Source organism: Gopherus evgoodei, chromosome 3, assembly GCF_007399415.2.
Source record: "Gopherus evgoodei ecotype Sinaloan lineage chromosome 3, rGopEvg1_v1.p, whole genome shotgun sequence".
NCBI classification, from domain to species: domain Eukaryota; kingdom Metazoa; phylum Chordata; order Testudines; family Testudinidae; genus Gopherus; species Gopherus evgoodei.
In genome coordinates, this window is record NC_044324.1 from 114691794 (window position 1) to 114718256 (window position 26463).

Genomic DNA, 26463 nt, shown 5'->3' on the forward strand with positions numbered 1-26463 from the left:
TAAGTAATATCATAGCACGCTTAAAAATAAACACAAGCTTAAGTGCTTTCCTGAATCAATGCCTACATTGGTCTATAGGCTGTCTGTTCTATGCTAGAAAAGTAAAAACCAAGCATATACATATATATATATTTTTTTGCTAAAGCTAGTAGGGCAATAGTGCAATATCTCATTGATGTTGCATTGTAATTTCCAATAAGATACTGAAACCCCTCCCTGATGCAGAACCACAGAGTACGCTCACTGTACAGCACATCGACTGTGAAATGGTAATAGCTTTGAAAAAGCCACTTTCTTGAGGACTGTTGAGAAGTGCAGTACATGAATAACCAAGTTAGATCTTGACAAAGTAATGCGCAGAATTTATGTCCCCCACAGAAAAATGACTTTCTGACAGGGAAGCACAGGGAAGCCACAAGAGTGGTCATATAACCCTCCTCAGCAGTATGTTCTGGATGCCCAGGGCAGCCAGCAGAGAGGTACATTACTGTGGGGCACGGAGTCTGACTGGGGAAGACCCAGTTCGTGGCTCCTACCCTTAGATGGGCTCTGTTGCTTGTCACAGCTGAGCTGGGAAGGACGGGACTTCCTCTTTCCCTGCATAGCATCTGGGCAGAGGCAGCTCCAGGTACCAGCATGCCAAGAGCGTGCCTGGGGTGGCAAGCCATGGGGGGCGCTCTGCCAGTCGCCGCAAGGGTGGCAGACAGGTTGCCTTCAGTGGCATGCCTGCGGAGGGTCCACTGGTCCCACGGCTTCAGCGGACCTCCCGCAGGCGTGCCGCTGAATCCGCAGGACTGGGGATCTCCTGCAGGTGTGCGGCTGAATCCACGGGACCGGGGACCTCCTGCAGCCGTGCTGCCGAAGATAGCCTGCCTGCCTGCCGTGCTTGGGGCGGCAAAATACCTAGAGCCGCTCCTGCATCTGGGCCTGGGTCAGACCCACCCCCAGTTCCTCCTTCTCCCACTGCAAGAAGCTCTGCAAACCTCCTTCCCAAGTTTTCTGAACTCATCGCTCCTCAGCTGCAGGGGGAGGGATCCCTGTACAGGGAGCTACTCCACCATCCACCCAACCCCTGTGAATACCCAGACCCTCCCGCCGAGCCTCCCCCCCCACACTCAGAACCACCCTGATGAGCCTCACTTCTCCTGCACCTGGATCCCCACCCCACTGAACCCCATTCCCACAGCATCTGGACCCCCAACAAAGGTACTTTGTCAGGGGAGATGTGGCGAAACTTGCTTTGCCACCACCTATTCTTTACGTGTTCTTTAGATAAAGGAGTTCAGTCTTCAAGGTTGTTAATTTGACACTCCTCACAAGTACTAAAAAGTTTACTAAAAAAACAAACAAACAAGAAAAACAACAATGGAAAAACAGAATGATAGAAAAGATTTCTGGGTATAATAAACAATCAGTGTTATTTTGATATTGGGAAGAACTAGACCCCAGTTTTTATAGTTTTCATATTAAAGCAAAGAATGGGGCTGGGACTGCGTCTTCATCATGAAAAGCGACTAGGACACATTGGATGCGACTGGAATCTAAATAATAATGTAAGCAAGATAACTATTAACATAAACACTACTGTGCTTTTAGAATCTCAAACGCACCAATTTTCAAGTAAAGCAAGTGGCACTCAATTTATACATGCATTTATGCTACGTGAGTGCACATATACTTGACATACACCATCATATCAGGGATATGTGTGCATAAGTAAGTGTGTGCTAATGTCTGAATATGACTGCACCTTACTTTGAAAATCTGGTTTTATGATATCCAAAGCCATGGTTCAACAGAAAATAACACTTACACTGAATAAAGCTGAGGGAAAACTAACATATTTGTGGAAAATAAATGTTGAAGCAAGGTTGAGACTTTAAAAACTGATTTACAATGGCTATTTGAGTTACAGTAAATAAATAATTTAGATATAATCATCTGACTTGATGCTGGTGCACTAGAATGACAGAACCTTCCATCTTGGATGAATAAATTGTTGCTCCCTAGCTTAAGTTTAATTATTTTAAAAATGTTATCAGTGAACAACGATCTGATGATGTAACACCAATCTGATTAGCGGTTAGAGATTATAGTCCTGATTCAATGAGTTACACTAAGGTAAGACTAGAACAACAGTGGTAAATCACACTCAATGTTGGTAGAATGAAAGATAAATATATTAACTGGGCTACAAGCTGAAAGTAGGTTAACATTACTAAAGTGAAGTGAAAAGTCATTAACAAGAATACAGATAATTTGTTACCTAAACCCACCAGGCCAGATTCTTAACTATTGTATATTGGCCTAGATTACTGAAAAGCTATGTAGCTATGCTGTTTTATGCCAGTTTTGACTCTGGGTCCCATGCATGGTAGATACTCAGAATTTGGATCGATTTAAGAAAAATGGTGGCTCTTGTCCATTCTTTTTAACATACCAGGGCAGGATACAGGTTAACACAGCATTCCCTTCTGGAATGCAAACAAACCCCTCAATGCTTGTGACTGGCCCAGAGAGGACAGTTTGTGAATCTCTCCAACTCCAGTAGGCTGTAGACATTTGGATCATTGTGCAATAAATATGAAATTCCCCAGGAAAGAGTTTATTTTCAGCAACGTCAGCGTTCTGTCAACTTGATGTTAAGTGATCAGGGAGCTCAGGATCATCCAGAGTACATGCTGCTTCTTTCAGAATACACTATTCCCTACCTGGCTCTTTTCTACCTTCTGTCAGATGTTTACGTAGGAGAGAAGGAGAGGAATTCCTCTGAAAGGAACAAAGATTATAAGGAAAGAGAACTGTGAAAGTCTTGGCTAATAATGCAAAGAATCCTGTGGCACCTTATAGACTAACAGACGTTTTGGAGCATGAGCTTTCGTGGGTGAATACCCACTTCCTCAGATGCATACCAGGGCAGGATACAGGTTAACACAGCATTCCCTTCTGGAATGCAAACAAACCCCTCAATGCTTGTGACTGGCCCAGAGAGGACAGTTTGTGAATCTCTCCAACTCCAGTAGGCTGTAGACATTTGGATCATTGTGCAATAAATATGAAATTCCCCAGGAAAGAGTTTATTTTCAGCAACGTCAGCATTCTGTGGCACCTTATAGACTAACAGACGTTTTGGAGCATGAGCTTTCGTGGGTGAATACCCACTTCCTCAGATGCATCTGAGGAAGTGGGTATTCACCCACGAAAGCTCATGCTCCAAAACGTCTGTTAGTCTATAAGGTGCCACAGGATTCTTTGCTGCTTTTACAGATCCAGACTAACACGGCTACCCTCTGATACTTGGCTAATAATGAGCAGCGGCTTGAATAAAAAAAAAAAATACTCTCTGCCATTCAATTTAAAGAACTCAATTACTCTTGCTACATTGCACATTTAACAATCCTGATAGATATGCTAGAAAAGCCTCATGAAATTCAGGAGTATGTCCCAAATTGTTCAGGGGGTGCACCTGTATTCTATCATGGGTTGTTCTCCATTGTATTTTTTAGGTGTGTGTAAGAGGAAATAAATTTTGGCACAAGGGTGGGTATGAGAGCTCAGAGACTAGCGGCAAACCAAATATCACACCTGCCTCTGCTCTGCTAGTGGTTGGAATAGACAGGGGTAATGAAGCAAATCCGACTAGGTTAATTACATATTTCTTCTAGGTCTGGAAATCAACCCTTCGTTGTTTGGCCTCATGCCCAAGCTCCAACAATAGCACTCTTGATCCCACTGATAATTTTAAAATTTCTGGTTAGGTAGAAAAAGTTCCACAGGGCACTGCTACCCCTTTTGTCTCTCGTCTCTTTACACATTTAGACAAGGTCTCTCAGCTCAATACACTCAGGTCTGGGACCCAGAGGGATTGGCACTTTAGAGGAGTTTGAAAATGCCAGTCTGTATGTTCACAGTAATATAACTCTGCCTTAATCTTATTTATCATGGTCACGTGCTCTGGGTTCTCCCACAGCGAGATGGAAGATGTGCTGCTAGGGGCCGCTGCTGCAGAGTTCCCTCAGCTCTCATTCACCTAAGTGGGAGCTGAAGGTGCACAGCTTCTTGCTGAAGGTGCTGAAGCACATTGCAGGATCCGGCCGTTGGTGTGGAAGCTGCTGAACGGTCATGCTGCGATGCCTTTGTATTCATTATGCGCAGATAATTATACCTAACAGAGTTTCAGGGCATAATATACAAATGCTCAATAGTCTACCTGTCTGACAGGAGTGCTCTGAGGTTATCAGGGAGGCACTAGTCATGGCTCCATAGTAAAAGTTTAATTTAGAACTTAAAGCAGGGATGCAACCCCTATGAAAATACAGTGAATCCTCCACAAAAGTTACACTGCTTCCTTTTTGAATACAGAATGAATAGATGTTCTGCGAATTTACAAGTAACTCTATGAAATTAGTTTAGGAGTTATAATTAAAATAGATCCCTTAAGAAATGTAGCATTCAGTGTCAACCTTTTTTGTCTCTAACTATCTTAGCAATGGAATAATAGAGACTCTTCAAACTTTCCATATAATTAATATTAACTGAAATTTTCTGCATAGATTACATTTGAAGAAATTAGGTATAATTATGCTAAGTGACTGATTATTATATCTAATTATTAACATTGCTTCATAGATGATGGGCCAGTTTCAGTAGCTCAGGCCACTCTTAACTGGGGCCATTGTGACATCACAGATAATGCTCCTTTCTTCATGCCCATCTCCACTCAACACCCACAAACACTCCTGACACACAAGCATTTCCCTTCCCCTCTTGATGCTCATGGTACTGCTCTGTGGTGGTGGGAGATCTGAGGCGGACAGTGACGGAGGTCAGGGGGAGAGAATAAGCAAATGGACAGGACGGGGGAAGCTGGTATGTCTGAGGGCCCATGGACTGTGTGTTGGCCACCAGTGCTGTTCAAAGAGAGAGCCTTCCCTCTCATCTACATTCGCTCTCTCTCTCTCTAGTCCTTGCACTGTCCTGTTCTCATCTGCCTAAAGCCATTTATCGATAACTTTTAAAAAAGAAATAGATCTGTTTCCTTTCAGCTATGACAGTCAAGTTCCAGTTTCACATTCTGGAAGATTACCTGGTAAGTGTGCCAGCGTATTTTTTACAAAAATAATTATAACATAAAAACACCACATCCAACACCACTCCAACCACTCACAGAGTATACTTTGTTCAGGATGGGACTTGGGCATTTTTACTACCATGTCATGAAAATGCTTTGAGCATGTTTTCATAACAGTGGTAAAAACAACTGTATCAGCTAAATCAGTAAACCAACTGCAAGTTAAGGGCCAGATTCATTAGTAAACTCTGACTGGTTTCCAAAATTTCACTGATGCAAAACAACTGTAAACCTGGTGTAACTGCAGCTGCTCCAGAGTTTTGCAAAACACACAAAATGTACCAGTGAATTCAGCCTTAATGGATAAAATAAAATTTTTAAAAATGTAACATTTGATACTAATGCATAGTAAGACTCATTCTGGACACTACACGGTAGAGCTCTCTTTTTTTGTATAGCATTCATGTAGTTGTGGCTTGATATAAGAAGAGGGAGGGAGCATTTGGTGAGCAGTGAAGAGGTGCTATGCCCAGTCTGCCACTGGTGCAAGATCCCTGAGGGACTTTATTCTAGCGGCGTAGGTTACAGGTATTTTTTTTAAGCTCTAACGTGCATGGAACCTAGAAACTCAGAAACTGTAACTCCATCTCCACTTTGCCCAAGCTCCCCTGGGACTGAGTGGAGAACCAAGCTTTAGGAGCTGAGTTTTGTTTGGGATGGGGCAGGAACTCTACTCACTCACAAACAGCGTGAGCAATTGCTGAAAACTGGACTCAGGCATTGTTATAACCATGGAATGAATATGCATGTGAGCCTTGCCCACACTTGTCTTAGCCGGGGGAAGCGGCACCATTCTGAAACATGAGTACTACTTTTACTACTGCAGAGGCAGTCTTGGTGGCTTTAAGGTTGTGCCTCATGCACTGAGACCTGACTCCTTCCATTAAGGAACTAAGGGCTTGTCTACACAACTATTTAAATCGTAGCAAGCAAGGGTGCGAAACTACCCCATGATAGCCTGCTGATTTCATATGCTTTTTCTGGTGTAAGCACAGATAGAGAGATTACTTTTTTTTCCCCATGTTTCAGAACTAAAATGAACATGGCTTTTTTGCGCATCATCAGCACAGCTGAGCAGGGATAAGCATTCATAATTATTTTCAGCTGAAGTAGCAGCAGATGAAATATAAAAGCCCAAAACATTTTTAAAGGTTCTACAAAAATAACAGCTTTTCTGTGGTCTAGGCAAACAAACAGTGGTGATGAGAAGCGTATAATGGCGTACCTGCTTTTGCTGCAGAGTTGTTGGGGCTTTGCCCTGAAGCAGCAGAAGTGGGATGGCTGGAAGAAGCAGCTTTCTTGTCTTGCACTTTAGAGTCTTCTGACGCTAAAAAGAGAAGGGAAAGAGATTACCTAATTAACCATGCTATTAGAAAACAGTTTCTGTAAGTTATTCATGTTATATAGTCCTTCCAAATTTCCCCATAATCATGTATGCCATTGAAGTTTTATCATAGAATATTCAGGTTGGAAGAGACCTCAGGAGGTCATCTAGTCCAACCCCCTGCTCAAAGCAGGACCAAGACCAACTAAATCATCCCAGCCAGGGCTTTGTCAAGCCAGACCTTAAAAACCTCTAAGGATGGAGATTCCTCGACCTCCCTAGGTAACCCATTCCAGTGCTTCATCACCCTTCTAGTGAAATAGTGTTTCCTAATATTAAATCCAGACCTCCCCTACTGCAACTTGAGACAATTGCTTCTTGTGTCATCTGGTACCACTGAGAACAGCCTAGCTCCATCCTCTTTGGAACTCCTCTTCAGGTAGTTGAAGGCTGCTATCAAATCCCTCTCTCACTCTTCTCTTCTGCAGATTAAATAACCCCAGTTCCCTCAGCCTCTCCTTGTAAATCATGTGCCCTAGCCCCCTAATAATTTTCGTTGCCCTCCACTGGACTCTCTCCAATTTCTCCACATTCCTTCTGTAGTGAGGGGACTAAAACTGGACAAAATACTCCAAGTTTGGCCTCACCAGTGCTGAACAGAAAGGAATAATCACTTCCTTCGATCTGTTGGTAATGCTCCTACTGATACAGCCCAATATTCTGTTGGCCTTCTTGGCCTTCAACGAGGGCAGACTGCTGACTCTAATCCAGCTTCTCATCCACGGTAATCCCCATGTTCTTTTCTGCAGAACTGCTGCTTAATCAGACAGTCCGCAGCCTGTAGCAGTGCATGGGATTCTTCCTTCCTAATCTAGCCATGAAACTCCCCATTCAGGTTGAGGAAAGATGTATAACAAAATTCCCCCTCTACAGTGCTCCCTTTAATTCTAACTCTAAATTGTCTATGCTATACTACTAAAGGCTCATTTTTTCTCGATTCCTCTCAGGGATGCTTAAATCGTTGTTGAATCATTACCTCTGATCAGCATATTAGACCACTGCTTCCAAAATCAACCACATACATCAAAATTCATCAGCCTTCAAACACCTGCTCCTGATCCATTTCCTTCAGAAGGAGCTGGGTTGGGCTCTTAATCAGAGCTAATAGCAAAGCAGCAGAAGCTACAACTGATTGAGGCTGCCAGTAATTTAAGAGTAGCACAAACACTCCAAATAACTGATTTTTCGTTTCAGCCGGCAAACTGGAAAATCAGAACAAACATTTGGTTCAGTTCCAAAAATGTTCAGAATACATGTCAGCAAAAATGTCTAGTCAGCTTCAAAAAAGAGGGACTGTCTCATCCCTTCCTGTTTCAGAGGAGGGATTTAGCGCCATATGTCCTATCTCCCAGCTGAGTGCCTTAATCACCAGGCTATTGAATCATTCTCATTCTCTCTTTGACCCAACGACTAGTTCTGTATTCGTACAAAGTGGAACAGCTTCAGCAGGAGAATTGAGAGAACCCCCAACCGCAGAACAGCTTAGAGGCTGGCGGTTAGGATGCTCACATAGGAGGAGGCAGATCTGAGTTCAAGTCCCTGCTATAGAGTAAGGATTCAAACCTGGGCCTCCTAGGCATGGTCTAAACTGGGGTGGGGGAGAATAAATCTAAGATACGCATCTTCAGCTATGAGAATAGCGTGGCTGAAATCAACGCATCTTAGATCGTCTTAGATTGACTTCATGTCCTCGCAGCGTGGGATCAGTGGCCGCCGCTCCCCCATCGACTCCACTTTCGCTTCTTGCACTGGTGGAGTTCTGGAGTCAACGGGGAGCACATTCAGGGATCAATTTATCATGTCTAGACAAAACGTGATACATCAATCCCTGATAAATCGATCACTACCCACCAATTTGGCAGGTAGTGTAGACATACCCCTACACTCAGATAAGTGCCATAATTATTGGGCTAAATGTTATGGGGGAGGGGAGCAAAGGTTTGTGCATGTACCACATACACACAGTTTTCTGACGTTGGCCCTGAAAACCATTTTCCCAGTTGAAATTAATTGCGTCAAATTTGCAAATAGTTTTGGATCGACTGAAACTGCATTTATTTTTGGTAAATAAATTATTTGTCTGAAAAATTTTGCCCAGCTGTGACTCCAATTTATACATCATCTATTGTACATTCTGTGCAGTGAAGTAAAGAGGAATTTATATTGCTAAGAGTCAAATACAAGTCCCAGCTTCTTGCATTTATTGCACAAAACAATAACACTTCCAAGACTGTTTATATTTTACTAGCACTCCAAAAACTTCTGCTATAGGTTCAGATGACAATTTAGGGCTTGATTGAAAGCCTGCTGAAGTCAGTAGAAAGATTCTCATTGATTTCAATGGACGTTGGCCCTTTGTGGGTCCAGAAAGAGATGCTTCTGGGCCCTACAAACCCCTTTACGCCTACTGAGAAAGAAAAAATGGAAAGCTTCACTTTCACGTGTATTTAATCTTAGGCATAAATCAAAAAAGTAACCTTGCTCTGATAATATTTGATAAAAACAAAGCCGGTCAGTCAGATTTCATGTCTCTTTCTCAGCTAATGGTTTGCCTCTGTGGTATACTCTGACTGTATGAATGAGTACAATTTCCTAAAGCCAAACAACCTGGGAAAATTAGAACAATGGTCAGATTTTGTGGAAGGGTTTTTAGAATTATTTCCAATGGTTCAAACAAATTCTGACTCAAAGAAAAAGGGAGATTTGTATCAAAACCAACATTACTTTTAAAAATCTAAATTATTTAACCAAAAATCTCATTAGAAATGAGAGCTGGAGAAATTTGATTGCCATAGCTTTCAACAGTAACAGGTATTGCTCCATTAGGTGCACTTTGCTAAGTGAAGCTTTTAAGTCCCAGCTAATCAGAGCGATGGTATTGAAAACATAATTAAAAAACTTTCAAGAGGCCCCAAGGGATTTCCTAGTATTGTTTGCTTGGAGATTCTATATACTCTCCTTGGCAAAAAATAAAATCACTGAAGCACTATCTGGAATGATTAACAATAAAGCTTTGCTATTAAGCTCTTTACTGATCCTGCAGCCTGCATGAAGTGCTTTATTTCATTAGTCATAGTTTAGGGTGAGTAAAATAGAAAGGAGCATGGCTAAGATGCTATACAGCATCTACATATGGGCTTCTGATGAAAAAATGGAAACTGAAAATGTTCCATTAAAAATGTCAGTTTTCAAAAACCAGGAATTTTTCTGAGAGCGTTTTTGACAAACATTTTTTTTGCTTTTTGGGAAGAAATTGTGTGAGACGTTTTGGAATTTTTTAAAAACATGTCTTATAAAAAATAATTGGCATTTTTTGACCAGCTCTAATAAGTATTAACCGTGGAGCCACCAAGGGCATTGTTGACACGGTACCTGGGAACATGCCTCCCAGTAAGGTAGACAGACCTGCACTAGCGTGCTAAAAGTAGCAGTCAATGCTCAGGCGGCTAGCCTGTGCTACCACCCATACTGCAAGATCCACACTATTTCTAGTGAGCTAGTGCAAGTCTGTCTACCTCTACTCAGAGGTATGCGCCCAGCGGTAGTGTAGACATACCCAAAAGTCAAGGGAAGTAATCCTTGCAGCATCAAGCTAGGGCTGGCTCTATCCACAATAATTTACTCCACTGCTAAAAAGCAGCACAATGGAGGTCAGGACTTGTGAACATTTCCATTGCAAAGGCTGCTCAGAATTCAATGTCTTGCTATTTTAATGTCCTATTGGATGGGAACTTAGCAAAAGGATTTGTCCACCGTAATAAGCAATAAAAATAACGTTACAGAATTTCAGATGCTTTTTGCCTAGCCCTTATATGAGCAACCACCTTTGAAAAAAATACAATAAAAAATACTACAACTTTGTGAGCACTTTGCCTCTAAATACACCATTTTCAAAACAGTTTATTTGAAACAGGCCGTATATTTTAGTTACGTTAGTTATAATCTCCTTTTTTCACTGCTGCATCACTGACAACCCACACAGAAGTTCATCTTCAAAGTCTAATGGACAGTTTTTTCAAAGCCTGCCAAGACTTCAGGCTCACTATAAGCCTAAAAGAGACTAACAATGTGCCAAGAGTTAAGGAAGCACCTTCCATCAAGATCAACAACTATGAACTTGAAGTAGTGAATGAGTTCAGATACCTGGGGTCCACTAACGCAGCCAACTTTTCACTTTAAACAGAACTCAACATCCGCACTGGAAAAGCCACCACACAATGTCTAAACTGAAGAGGGTCTGGCAAAACAACAAACTGATGGAACACACAAAGATCTGCGTGTGTTATCAGCACACTGTTGTATGGGAGCAAGACATAGAAGGAAAAGAGGCTCAACAGCTTTAATTGAATCTTTGGCGTCTCCTGGAGGGACAGAGTCACCAGCACTGAAGTGCTCAAGCAGGCCAGCATATCCAGCATGTAAACACTCCTTAAATAGAGATGCCTCTTTTAGCTTGGGTATGTGTGCTGAATGAATGATGGGTGCATCCCAAAGGACATCCTCTATGGCAAACTGGCATCTGGAAAAAGACCCAAAGGACACCCAAACTTGCATTTCAAGGATCTGTGCAAGTGAGAAGAAATGGACATGGATGAGGACAAATGGAAAGATCCACACTCAAGACCGCAGCCTTTGGAAACAAGAGCTTAACAAAGGTCTCCACAGTTCTGAGAGGAAACCACCCAGTTTAGCAGAGGAGAAAAAAGAGCTCATAGAAGGCAGAGCCTAAAGGATCAAAAAATCACGTTTAAATGTGACAGCAATAGCAGAGATTCTCTCTCTTGAGTGGGTCTCTTCAGCCACAAAACCAACTGAGCATATTCTTTACCTCTCAGGGCACACGCCCATGGTCTCTCGAGATTGAAGGATTCCTACTACTAATCTCCCTTTTTAATTTATATCAGCACTGTACCGAAACTGTGTCATGCAAAGTAATCTTTGGTAAGTGGTTTTCTACTCCCTTCTGGGAATGTTGAGTGTTTTAGGCCTCAATCCTGCAAACCGCTATGTACATGGTGAACTTTACTCATGGGAGTAGTTCCATTGACTTCAGTGGGATGGGCATCCAGTAGGTATTGGGAAATATGTATTAATACCACTGTACAAGACACTAGTAAGACCTCAACTGGAATATTGTGTACAGTTCTGGTCACGCATGTTCAAAAATAAATTCAAATGGGAACAGGTGCAGAGAAGGGCTACTAGGCTGATCGGGGAACAAACACTATCTTACAAGGAGACTAAAAGAGCTTGTCTTGTTTAATCTAGCAAAAGTAAGGCTGAAAGGTGATATCATTACTCTGTGTAAATACACCAGGGGAGTAAACACCAGGAGGGAGAAGAGTTATTTAAGCTAAAGGACAATGTTGGCATAAGAACAAATTGGTATAAACTGGCTAGAAACAAATTCAGGCTGGAAATTAGAAGAAGGTTTTGAACCATCAGAGAGGTTAGGCTTTGGAACAGCCTCTCAATAGGAACTGTGGGGGCAAGAAACTTAACGAGGTGTAAAATGGAGCTTGATAAATTTATGAATGGGATGATATGATAGGGTTGCCATAGCAGAGGACTGAACTCAATGACATGAGATCCCTGCCAGTCCTATGTTCCTATTCATGTGCATTATGTTAAACACATGCATCTGTTCATAAGATTGAGCCTGTGAACTACATCAATCTGAAACTGGATGCTCAAACTTTAGTGCAGATGCTTTTTAGGTCCTTCATTTTTGTGCTGTTAGTGTTTTTTTTCCAAATTGGTTTTACTCAGCTGTTATTTGTTTGCACGTCTTTAACAGTGTATTTGCACTTTTCTTCTTTTCCACACTGCATTGTACACCTAAGAAACGTCTCGTTAATTCCAAATCAATGATTTAATTGTGACTGCATGACATAGAGAGCATACTTATAATATGTGCATGAACCATTTTCACTTTCATTTTGGAAATTTCCTAATAAAAGAAAAACATTAAATTTAAAAAAACAAAACAAAAACAAAAAACATCCAAAAATTGCTTTGTGTTAAACAAATTGTGTCATTCCATCCCAAACAACTGTAGCTTGTTATTTTGCCAAGAAATTCAAATTTTCTTTATTTTGTTTCAAATCCAAAGTACATTTTATTTATTTGATTGATTATTCAGGGTAGCCAAAAAAATATATAAAATAAAATAAATCAGTTATTCACCCAGCTCTACTTGTAATAAGATATTGTATACAAACATCAACACTTGTGCTGTATTTCCTATGACAGTGTTTGTGGGAAGCAGTTTCAATACATACTCATTTTACCGCACAAAGTGATGCTGAAATTAATAGGACACCACAAGCATGAATTTTAATGGTACACTACATGAAGTAAGAATAGCAATGACATTATGGAAATAGCCACTGTTAGAAGTATGTCATATGGGATAGATTACTTTATACCATAAATGGACGATCTAGACAACCAGACAGCTCGGTTTCCAAATCTAAGCATACAGCTGTATTGGTTGCAGCATGGTCTAATAACTGAACACGGGCCCAGGAGCCAGAAAATTCTGAGTTCTCTTCATAGAGCAACATCAAAGGAATGACCTCCTATGGCAGATAGCAGCATGACAGGCACACCTGCCTCAGTTTCCCTTTTCAAAGTCCCCAGTAACTCCATTTCAGATTTATTTGACACAATACCACCTTCCTTGGGGCTGGTTTATTATATAACATTGTGCAAATGGTCCAAAATCAAAGTCTCAAAATACATAGTTCATTTCTCACCTCAGTGGAAAAAGTCAGTGAGCTTACCTGAAATCTCACCCCACAATGCCCCACATACCACACACGAGTGCTTGTGATTGCACCCAGACTCTCTGACAGTCCTCCCCTGTACCATGGCAAACACCCCAGCCTATCCTTCTGGAATGCAACTCTGCTCTTCCTAGCAGGAAGCCCCACAGCATCTCTGCTAGGAGATCATCTTTACCAGGGGAGTACTCCTAATCCATCCCTGACTCCCCTTCATGGTTCTGCTGGGTCCAGCTCTCTGTTCCTCCTGTCTTCAGCCCTGGCTCGAGATGCCAGACAGCAAACCCCTCCTGCGACTCTCCTGCCTTCAGCTTTCTCTCAGGTTCCAAACATGCAGTCTTTGCAGCTCTCTCTGCCCCTGACTCTCACTCAGTCAGCTCTGATTCACCAAATCTTTCCAATACCCTGTATCTCTCTAACCTTTTATAGCCCTCCAGTGCTGCCCAACATTCCTAACTGGATAAGTACCTGCTCTGGCCAGACCTACTTCATTTACTGGGGCCAGCCACCCCGCGACAGCTCTAACACATGCTCTGCCACTGACCTTGAGTGATTCACAACCTAAAGCACTCTGGAAACCAAGAGGGCTACGTGCAGACTAAATAGAATTTTTTTTTAATTGGGAAACTACCTACCTACCATAGGTATTTGTTCTGTCTCCATCAGCACCTCACAATTTTTTTAATGTGTTTATCCTCAACACATCCACTGAGGGAGGAGAGTGCTATTATCCCCATTGTAGAGGTAGGGAACTGAGGTCCAGAGAGAAGAGGTGCCTCACTCAAGGTCACAGAGAAAGTCAGTGTATACCACACTGATGATCAATTTCTGCCAACATTTTCTGTCTCCCTGATTTTTACAGCTTCCCTGCTTGACAAAGACTTCACATCTAGCTCCCACTGCAGCTTCGCTCCCCCGTCACACAAAGTTATGCATGAGCTTAGGTCTTAAGTCTTTGCAGAATCAAGGTTGGAGCTTGTTTCAAACAGATTCCAATGCAACAATAATACCACCAAGCTCCTATAGAGTGCTTTTTACCCGTAGATCTGCAAGCGCACTACAAAAGAAGGCCAATCTACATTATCCCTGTTTTACAGATGAGGAATGTGAGTCACAGAAAGAGGAATGACTTGCCCAAGGTCATGCAGCAGGCCAGCAGTAGAGCTAGGAATAGAACTCAGGTCTCCTGAATCCTAGTCCAGTGTTCTAGCCACTAAGCCATACTATGCATTCATAAAATATATTTTAAAATTAGTATTTTTAACAACAACAAATTTAGACACAAGACCCTGCCTAAAGCACTTCAGTTACATAACCTCTGTGATTGGGTCTGAAATCCATGGGAGATTACATATCCAAGCATAATGAATCAGCTGGGAAGGCCTGTACTCTGCGCTTCATTAATTTATGGGTTTAAGTGACATCCTTAATGTTATTTGTATTTAATACTCTTTAGAGTGCCATCCCAAGTCACCACTAAATCTACTGCAACGGTCTGCAGTCCCTAGCTTTTGTGTTATGGTTACACTGCACAACTGGAAAAATGAACTTTGACAATGCTGCTTCAAACTTGTGGAATAATCTGCAGTGTCTGCCAGAAACATTAATTCCATAAATACGCCAAATGTTTTCCCTCTGCACATAGTCTGCATTTTGTAGACAGCTTCTCTTTCCTTTGCATCACACACAATTTCCCTAGTATGTACACATTGCCATGTACACACAACTCCAAATTAGCAATGGCAAGATTCTAACTCAGCAAAACAAGATGTAGCAAATGCACAGAAAATGCACTTAAGCTGCTGATCTGCTAAACTCCCTCTTCAGATTTTTAATATCCTTGCAACCCATCATTACCTGCTTAAGGATAGTAAAAGCAGCACAAAGGCCATATCTGTTGCAAATACATAGTAGGGAATTCTGCTTGTGCTGTTGATTTATTTAAAGTCATTTTAGCTCTTATTTAAATCATTTTTGCTTTAAAATTCCAGGTTTCAAGATTGCCTTTGGGGATTTACATGAAGGCATTGAATCTAAATGAGCAGCATTGGGCAAAGCTAAATTAAAAAGCATTTTAATTTATGTATATATTTAGGTATTTAGAGAGTGTAAATAACCATGAGGTAATATCTAACAACTATCAGATTAAACAAGAGTCTGTGGAAAAACTTGAGACTTCTAAAAATAATGTTTTATTACTTCAATTCAATATTTATTAGTCAATTTATCACGTTTCTTAAGTAACCAATGTAACACTATTCATTCCATTTCCCTCGGCTGCAGTTAAAATCTTTTGTCTCAAGTAGATGTAGTAAATTTCTGTCCACTTCCCAACAAGAACAAACAAAAAAACAAAAAACAGAAGCTACAGTACAAAGTACTCAGAGGCTGTTTAGTGACAGGAGAAGATACACATGCCAGTAAACTGGAGGCATTCAAATATCTGTAGGTGTTTGGCAAGTTAGTTACATTACTGGATAAAATGGGAATTGAGCAGAAGAGGAGAAAGTGTCCCCCTTCCAACTTCTCCTAGGGTTGCCAGGCATCTGGTTTCCGACCAGAATGCCCAGTTGAAAAGGGACCCTGATGACTCTGGTCAGTGCCTGTCGGTGCAGGCAGTGCGCAGAGCCCCCTAGCCCCTCCACCTAGGAGCTGGACATGCCGGTTGCTTCCAGAAATGGCCTGAGGTAAGTGCAGCCCGACCGGAGCCCACACACCCCAAACCTCCTTTCCCACCCAAACTCCCTCCTGGAGCCCACACCCCCTCCCACACCCCAACCTTCTGCCTCAGCCCAGAGCTACCTCCTGCACCCCAAACCCAGCATCCTGAGCCCCACCCCAGAGACTGCACCTCCTCGCGCATCCCAATCCCCTGCCCCAGTAAGGAAAGGCAAGTAAGGAAAATGGAAATAGGTCAAAGAGGGGAAGAGGTTATAATAGAAGAACATTTTCTTCCAGCAATATTATCATAGCCATTTGTCAGTCTCTCACCCTGCCAAGTAGCTCTTTTCTATCAATGATCCCATTATCAGAGAAGAACAAGGAACTAGTGTCAGAGGTGGCAATTGCAGTAAGGTGATATCATAGAGCCAAAGTGGTACCCAGGCATAGAAAAGGTAACAGTGTTGTACTGGGAAAATCAGAACAGCTAGCAGTTGTAATCTATACTATTTTTTTTTTACACTAACTTCTAATTCTTATACCTTTTCAGATTCTTTATTTGTTGAGGTTGCTATATCAAACAGTTCAGTCTAATTCAGAAATAGCGCTACTTTACACAGTGTCCCAATGTTTATTACAGGCAATAATGCAGAAAAAGTTACCAGAGCTAATCAGGAGAGAAACGAAATATGTACAGCATGGCAAAATTAACTAGGATCAGCATGGGTTATTTCACTGCCTTCTAAAGCAAAAATGCTGAAATTTACAGACTAATGGTCCAATTTAGCATAGCAAGCTCTGTAAGAGCAACAAAGATGACATTTGAAAATGTAAGTTCACTCAATACTGTCTCCTTTTTTTGAAATATAATAAAGATGGGTGTGGGCTGGCACTAAACAGGTTTGGTAGCAGATGCTAAAAACTGAACAGTTTGCCAATAATTAATTTGGAGAATCCTAGGAGACTCACCTGTCGCACAACAAGCTTATCAAGGACGCAGCATGGGTCTATGGCCTGTGTGCTATAAGATCCACTGAAAAAGGGCTATTTGGTCAGCCGCCTGAAGAAAATGGGCCATTATTCTGAGAAGAATGTTCTGCAAGATGGAAGATTTTAGGTTGGTCCCGCTATCTTTCTGAGAACTCATTTTCTTCTAGCTCAGTGGTTCCCAAACAAATTTCCAAGATCACTGCTTTTATAATTTATATTCAGGTAAAGGAGAAAATCCCTGGAAATATTCATTTTTAGGAGGGGGTTTGCAAGACTTGACATTTTAGGGAAAGGGATTCTGGCTGTTTTCTGTTCCAGAAGTGGAAATGGAGTTCCACCTATTGGCAAGACTAAGTTTGGATCCAGATCCAACCTTTCAAAAGATTCCCTTTTCCATAACCCTGGAGTTCATTTTTAAACTCCATCCAGTACAGTTGTACAGAGAGGGAGATTTACTCCAAACCTGGAACCTTTAGACACTCCTGTCTGATGCATTTTCCATGGCCGTAAATTTGGTAGGGCCCTATTTATACCTCCTAGAAGCAGCTCCATAATGCCTGGCTGGAGACAGAGGATTTGTTTAGGTGGAGAGAGAGAGAGGTGGGACTTATCTCGCAGTTCAGTCTTTTCTCAGAGACTGGTCTGTTTCAGAGCCAATGTTCACAGCCTTCTTCACCCTACTTGGTTTTGAAGCACTAATACAATGGACTTGAGTAAAGCCTGTGGAAAGAAATTTGGGGCCCTGATACATCATATTCACTGGGGCCCCACACTCCTCAATTTCACTCCAGTTACAGACATTTGGGGGTTGGGCATGAGCTTGGGGCACCAGTGCAATTGTTCCCTTTTCCCTCCACTCTCATCAGCCCTTGGAGTTTTCAATACAAAACCGCGTGAAACAAACGGTTATAGCTTGAAATGTTCCAGAATAACATGATTTAAAGTTTTACAAGGTTCTTTATAGTGCTGCTACACTATGTATTAGGAGCCTTGAGCTGTATCTATTCAGAAAAGGTTTGTACTTAGAGCTTTTGGAAAATGGAAGTAATTCTTTTTCATTTTATTTGTTTTTTTAAAAAAGCTTTAAAAATAAATAGAAGTATTTCAGTCTTAATTGAATGGAAGGACTCAGCTAAATAGTGATGCCATAAGTAGATTAAGCAATCAGACAGTCTCAAAACCATGATGAGTCCAAGACGGTTGTAGACAATGGAGTAGCTTGTCATTTTTACCGTAAATGGGTTTACCTCAGTGCCGAGGAAGATGCTCATTCTTTTAAGATATAAAAATGCAATGACACCAGAACAACATTTTAGATGTATATAAATTAATTCATGTATACGCTTATAATACTTTTTCTTGGAAGTCTGAAACTGATTTTTTTTTTTAATATTTTTCTTTCCTGCTTCATGCACAAACACAAAGAGTCTGTTATTCTAGGCTAGGTCACAAGAATTTACTTATTTTAGGAAAAAAGATAGAAACTTATTTGAAAGGAGTTGGTGAGGTCATTTCATTTCCCATTGCTCAAGTGTCTACATCACAAAATCTACCCATCACAGCTCCTTTGCTGGCACTCTCAGTTCAACTGAGAAGTCAGACACTGAATGAATACAGATATGAAATACGTTCTCATCACCAGAGCTTATCACGCCAGGGCTCCATCATGTGAATACATTTACTTTGGAAACAATCCACGTGCATAACACTCAACTTTGCAACTAGCAACAAGAAAAAGGCCTCAGATTTAAGGTTTAACTAGTGGAGCTGCTTCATTGGAGAGATATGCTCATAAAAATTAATATCTTATCTTCCCATCTCGGCCCCTACCTATTTTGCTGTCCTTTAACACAATCTCTTGAAATATGTGAGAACAAGTGTATACAGCTATTCAGCTTTGTGGGCAATAATCCTTTGAGGGCACCCAGATACAATCATGACGGGGAGGTCATACATGTACCCAGACTGGTAGGCTCAGAGGAAGGAAGATCCAGTGATTAGGGTGTTAACCTTGGACTCTAGAAACCAGGTTTCAACTCCCTGCTCTACCACGGACTTCCTTTGTGACCTCAAGCAAGACCTTAGTCTTTCTGTGCCTCCTCCATTCCCTATCTGTAAAATAAGGCTAATAGCACGTCCCTACCTCACAGGGGTGTTGTGAGAATAAATACGTTAAAGATTGTGAGGTGTTCATTTACTACAGTAATAGGGGCTATGTAAGTATCAGAGACAGAAGTATAAACTACCATAAATGTTTGTGTGCAGCTTATACTCAAAGATAAATAGTAAACAAATAACTACTGCTGCTATACTACTACTACAGACTACAAAATTCATGAAATTTAAAGAAATGATTAATGTCCTAGGGTCCCTGCTTCTCAGAAGATACTTTACTTTTTACAAAAACATATGCAACATAATGAGTCAAGCAGCCCACGTGAACTGTTCTTAAAAGCACAAAAAAAACACCACTGACATTCAAACCGTTATCGCTGGTTAAACACGTCATGTATTTGAAAACGTTAAGAATGTTTCAGTAATGTAAGAAGAAAACTAAGCTCAGTGCACAGTAAATGATTGATCCAGGAGAAAATACCATTTTTTTCTGCACACTGCAATCTGTACTGTCAATGCTGGCTCTGCAGCTGACCTAGGCATGGAATAGGCCAGTCTATCTAGACACAGATGACAGAAAAAAAAATTCTAACGTGCAAAACTGCACAATACAAAGGTTGAAATGCTCCTTGTGGATAGGCTGACCAGACAGCAAGTGTCAAAAATTGGGACAAGAGGTGAGGGTAATAGGTACCTATGTGAGAAAAAGACCCAAACATCAAGACTGTCCCTATAAAATCGGAACATCTGGTCACCCTACTTGCAGATGAGGTGAGGATAGAGGTCATTTTAATGAGTTCCCCACATCCTGTGTTCTACAGCCCTCTGTGCTGGACCAAGCCCAATCCAAACACCCAGGTTGTGGTGTACGCAATCCACACTGTGCAATCTGCAGCCATACTATTTGAACAGCTATTCTACACATTTACCCAAAATGCAAGAGTACCAACTCTCTGCATTTACTTAGGAGGAACTTTCTTCCCCTCATCTGAGTTCAACTGCTGGTGGTGGTTTTGCTACTGATAAGGGAAAAGGGTTCCCTCATATGGAAACTGTTGTGGTTTATTATTAGGGGAGCTGCATATTTGAGGTCTACTTAGTAAGTAAAAATTGCTGGTTTTCTTTGGGGCTAAGTGATGGTTGTTCATCTCACTGGTTGACAGCAACTTTTCTGGACCTCAGAGAAGAGTTTGCTTCAGACTATGGGTACATTCCCTTTAAATTTCTTTCCTCAGCAGTTTTAATCGCATTGTTAAACAATAGAATACCAATTGAAATTTATTAAATATTTTTGGATGTTTTTCTACATTTGCAAATATAGTGATTTCAATTACAACACAGAATACAAAGTATTCAGTGCTCACTTTATATTATTTTTTTATGACAAATATCTGCACTGTAAAATGATAAACAAAAGAAACAGTATTTTTCAGTTCACCCCAAGTACTGTAGTGCAATTTCTTTATCCTGAAAGTGTAACTTACAAATGTAGATTTTTGTTGTTGTTACATAACTGCACTCAAAAACAGAACAATGCAAAACTTTAGATCCTACAAGTCCACTCAGTCCTACATCTCGTTCTGTCAATCACTAAGAGAAAATAGTTTTTTTACATTTATGGGAGATAATGCTGCTCACCTCTTATTTACAGTGTCACCAGAAAGTGAACAGACGTTCACATGGCACTTTTGTAGCTGGAATTGCAAGGTATTTACATGCCAGATATGCTAAACATTAATATGCTCCTTCATGCTTCAGCCACCATTCCAGAGGACAGAATATGTTGCTCATTTTAAGAGCACTTCCACTGCAGATTTATCAAAACGCAAAATAGGTACCAATGTGAGATTTCTAAAGGTAGACACAGCACTTGACCCAAGGTTTAAGAATCTGAAGTGCCTTTTAAAACCTGAGAGGGACAAGATGTGCAGCATGCTTTCAGAAGTCTTAAAAGAGCAAACCACTGATGCAGAAATGACAGAACTTGAACTACCAACAAAGAAAATCTGCTGGTGGCATCTGACTCAGATGATGAAAATGAACATGCGTTGGTCCGCACTGCTTAGAATTATTATTGAGCAGAACTCATCATCAGCTTGGACATGTCGTCTGGAAGGGTGACTGAAGAATGAAGGGACACACAAATTTTTAGCACATCTGGCATGTAAATACTGTGCGACACGGGCTACAACAATGCCATGAGAATATCTGTTCTCACTTTCAAGTGACATTGTAAACAAGAAGCGGGCAGTATTATTTCCTGCAAATGTAAACAAACTTATTTGCCTGAGCGATTGGCTGAACAAGAAATAGAACTGAGTGGACTTGTAGGCTCTAAAGTCTGACATTTTATTTTTGAATGCAGTTTTTTTGCACACAATTCTACATTTGTAAGTTCAACTTCATGATAAAGAGACTGCACTACAGTACTTGTATTAGGTGAATTGAAAAATACTACCTTTTGTTTTTTACAGTGCAAATATTTGTAATAAAGATAAAGTGAGCACTGTACACTTTGTATTCTGTTACAATTGAAATCAATATATTTGAAAATGTAGAAAACATCCAAAAATATTTAAATAAATGGTATCTTATTGTTTCACAGTGCAATTAAACACTATTAATTTTTTTAATCATTTGACAGCCCTAATATAAAGGTTATGTATTACTCTGGGCCTCTCTTGGGAGAGGTTATGTGAACTCTGGGGAGTGCCATGAACTTCAAAGGACTATACTGAACAATGTGCCGGACAAGAAGGGACTTTTGGGACAAACAATGCCAAATGGGAATCTTTATGGGGAGATAATACTCCTCCCCTGGCTATGCAAAAACCCAGCCTTTTGAAGCTATGTCCTGAAGAGAGGACCATTGTCATATGACTACGTGTTCCCAAAAAATGTCAGGATCAAAGGCCCACACTGTATAAAGGAAAGATTGACCCATTCTGAACTAAGGCTATTATGAACTAGTAACCACAGAAAAAAAAAATCTTTTGTGGGATTTGAAGGACTGTTTTATATCCAAGCCTTTGTTGGATTTGGAGGGTGATCTGGTAAGCTTATTAGACTATGTGTAGGTTCTTTCATTATTTTGAATGTTTTCTCTGTAATGCTTTCATCTTAAGAATAAGTGTGCTTGCTTAGTAAGGATTGTGTGGTAACTTTAACTGTGGGTTATTACAGCTATTCATAGCCTTTATAGAAAAAGAAAATGCAAATGCTGGCCTGTTTGGACAGTCCAGCTTGCTGGGGGTATCACAGTGTAGGCCAGGAACTGTGTAGCCTTAACACTCTGCGAAGAAGGAAGAGAGGCCTGGGTCTGAAGAGCTGGGAGCTGGGAGTGAGTGCCCTTTGTGGACCATAGAAGGGGCATACAGGTGCAGGTGCTGAATTGTGACAATGTCATACTTCTCACTTGCATATTGAGTATTCCTTTAGATAAGAGATGTTCTTTCTATAGCACTTAAAAATTGTTCTGTTTCCACATTAATCTTACAAGCCTTTATCCAAAGCCTACTGATGACAAAATGGGCATATTTCAGTAACTTCAATGAAGCTATGACTCCAGCCCATAATGAGGAAATTTTCACCGTGACAACACAGCAGTGTCAATAACCTAGTCCGAGATTTGGACCTTAGCGTCCAAAATATGGGGGTTAGCATAACAACCTCCAAGCTTAGTTACCAGCTTGGACCTGGTACTGCTGCCACCACCCAAAAAATTAGAGTGTTTTGGGGCACTCTGGTCCCCCTCAAAAACCGTCCCTGGGGACCCCAAGACCCAAATCCCTTGAGTCTCACAACAAAGGGAAATAAACCTTTTCCCTTCCCCCCCTCCAGGTGCTCCTGGAGAGATACACAGAAGCAACCTCCGTGAATCTAAGCAGAGGGAGTCCACCCTCTCTAATTCCAGTCCTGGAAAACAGAATTACCGAGAGTCAATCTCTCTTCCCCCCTCACCCAGAGTGAATGCAAAGTCAGGCTAGTACATCTAACAGACACCGGTTTTCCCCTGACTTCTTCCTCCCACCAATTCCCTGGTGAGCTGCAGACCCAATTCCCTGGAGTTCCTCACTAAAGAAAAACTCCAACAGGTCTTAAAAGAAAGCTTTATATAAAAAAGAAAGAAAAATACATACAAATGGTCACTCTGTATTAAGGTGACAATTACAGGGTCAATTGCTTAAAAGAAATATGAATGAACAGCCTTATTCAAAAGAATACAATTCAAAGCACTCCAGCAACTATAGACATGTAAATACAAAAAAAACCATAAATCCTATCTGATCTTTTGTACTCACAACTGGGAAACAGAAGATTAGAAAGCAGGAAATAGAAATCACTCCTCATCCGAGAGAGCATATAGGCAGAAAAACCAAGAACTCAGACACAAACTTCCCTCCACCCAGAGTTGAAAAAATCCTGTTTCCTGATTGGTCCCTGGTCAGGTGCTTCAGGTTACTTTTTTTTTTTCTTCAGGTGAAAGAGACATTAACCCTTAGCTATCTGTTTATGACAAGCAGTCTTTTAAAGTAAGTGGGACAGAAATGCTCTTCCATCTTGCAAAAAGTAATAACTTTGCACAACCCATGGCAACCACAATATCTTTTGGTCATTGTGATCATATACGTTGCTATTCTGAAATGTTCCCCTCAACCATACATATAGTAATCAGGCATTGGACAGTTACATGGGCTAGGCCCCTTTTAGGAAAAGGACAGTACTTGTTGCCTGCAGAGACATTTCACAGCTTCTTAAAGTTTTTTTGTGCATGTCTGTTTAAGGGGAGATAGGGAAGAGAAAAGGGATGTAGGAATAGAGGGGGAAAGGTGGGAATTACTTTTCAGAATAGGGAGCAAATTTTGCTTGTGTGGAGCTTCTAAGGGCTACCAAATATGGAGACTATTTTGCACTAGATAACTCTTCAAGGACAAAAATTGTTTACAGAGCACATGGATTTGTGAACACTATCCTATTTTCAATTCCAAGGACACGATTAACTCCCCATTTATAATTCCCCTTTAATAGCTTCACACTGTTGGCAGCACGTTGTTGGCATTTAACAAATAAAATTATAAAAAAAAATTCTTCTTTGCATTGAGTGCACAATGGTTGGTAAATGTAGGGCTACTCTTGAGTCCTAGCTCGCTGCTGGAATAGTTTTATTGGGTTATACTACGGTTTGGTCAGATTAGGATAAAGGTGGAAATGGCTCTTAGGGAAGAGATTACATTAAAGATGAACTCATGCTGTGGCTGCCATTCTTTAACGTTTATTTTCAAGGGAAGGAAGCATCTGTGCACGTTGTTTGATGAACTGGTCTGTTAAAGTAATAGCACCAAATGCCACTTTACTTAAAAACTAACAAACAACCCCATATTAAATGCAGAAATCTAACCCAAAAAACAGGGGTCAGGGTGGCAGGATTTGTCCACCCTTAAAAACAGCTGTAAATATAAAATAAATTACTTTTAGTATTTAAAATGAACTGGGTCATATATTTTACGTGCTGCAAAGATTTTTGGAAAAAAGATGAACCTTTTTATCAGTGAAATACCTGGAATCATCAAGGGAAGTAGTGAATTCATTGTCACTTGGAGTCTGAGATGGCTTTCTAAAACATATGCTCTAATTTAACCACAAGTTACAGGACTCAATAATGATCACTTATGTAGTGAGGAAGAGTAATTCCCTCCACTGCAGGAATTAGTGGGTGAAATCCTATGGCCTGTTTTAGGCAGGAAGCCAAACTAGACGTGATCACCACGGTCCCTGCAGGCCTTTAAATCTATGAAGCCATGGATAATGTGACAGCCACTCTCTATAGCAACTAACTCTTTAAAGTACATACAGTGGGAAGGGGTTAAGAAAAATGGAGGTTTGCCTGTATAACCCACTTTTATCATTGGAAGCTTTTACTCTGAAACAGTTAAATGTAAAATGGTAAGCTGCCACTTAGGAATTACATTCTTGGATGTAAATGTTCAGGCCACCACTTTAATTAGTCCAGTATATGCTCTTCTCTTCCTCAGGCAAGATTTTCTGCTTGATCTGCCCTCTTCTTTGTAATGAAAGTTCAATGGAATGGATGCTGTAGCCACTTCGAGTCAGTACAAAGTTCCACTTTCTGATTCTTCTCCTGTCCTATACATAAAAGATATGCCCTATTACCTTAAGCTACTTCAGATAAGCATTTAATGTGGCATAAAATGCATACATTCAGAAAGACTGAAGCAAAAAGGAATGTTTCCTACAATCATATGACAGCAAACCATATTGAAACACTGATTTACAGAATGAAAATATATGTTACATGATTCATCCTAAACCATTTCCTTCACTATCAAAAATAAACTTTTACCAGGAGAAAACTGTCACATTTAAAGAGGCATAAGGCAAATACAGCTGTTACCAGCCAACTGTAGTTTTAAAAGTAAAATAATACAGTCATGTCTTATTTAATTGAAGTCTATAGGTCCCAAGGAAGCAATTGATTCTTCATTTCCTGGATAAAGTCTTCCTTTGCTGGACTGATCCTGCTGGGTAAGCATTACAAGGAAGTGGAAAAATCCCTGCCTTTTATTTATTTAGGACCAGATTCTGTCATCCTTACTCACACTGAGTAGTATCCTTCTCTGTAAGTAGCCCCAGGTGAAGTAAGTGTGACTACTCAAGAAGTAAGGTACTACCGGGCATGAGGAAGGATGGCATAATCTAGACCTTCATGATTGGAACAATACTGCATTAAAATAAATAAAACAGGCCATAATTATAGTGCTGGTGAAGACTGACAGAACTGTACAAATGAAGCAGTCCACAAAACAGGTTTAATAAGTAATGTGCTATCTAAGGTCCTGAAAGGGGCAAAATTAACGCAAGTCTCCTCTCTCAGCGTTTGAGAGTGCAATCCAGATCAGTGAGGGGTTGTGTCACACCCTGTCCTGTAGCTGTGGGGGCCTTACGATGCTTTACTTCTGAAGCTCCCAGCCTGGGATGCTCACCGCCAGCATGCAGGTCACATCCAGAATGTCTATGTGCTACAAAGCCCTGGTTCAGCAGCTCTGACTCCAGCAGCCCCACTTTGGCTTCCACCAACCTTAGTTACAACCAGCAAGTTGACCCTAGCACACTCCCAAGTCCTGAATTTCCCCCCAAACTGTGTGCTTTGCAATATCCAGCCCTCACCTGAACCACTAAAGGAAATAATAAGGTCTGTTGCTCATTTAAAGAGACAAAAGCACATTACAGCTTACTATCTTAAAAGGGATAAATACACCCTTCCCTTCAAACACAGCACTACGTTGGTTTATAGGGGGAAAAACCCAAAGAGATCTATTAACAATAGGACATAGGTTAAGTGACGCCAAGTAAAATATATAGAAGTAGAGTTGGTTACA

The 26463-nt window shown here is 40.9% G+C and overlaps 1 protein-coding gene across 7 annotated transcripts in view; it reads right to left on the reverse strand.

Annotated features, from left to right (window-relative positions):
• The window catches only part of MAP7 (microtubule associated protein 7), a 190596-nt gene that overhangs the window by 78725 nt on the left and 85408 nt on the right, over positions 1-26463 (reverse strand). For all 7 annotated transcript variants that reach the window (XM_030556397.1, XM_030556396.1, XM_030556393.1 and 4 more), the window contains exon 2: positions 6357-6458. In XM_030556397.1, the coding sequence (XP_030412257.1) occupies positions 6357-6458 (102 nt within the window). The remainder of the gene's footprint in view (positions 1-6356; positions 6459-26463) is intronic.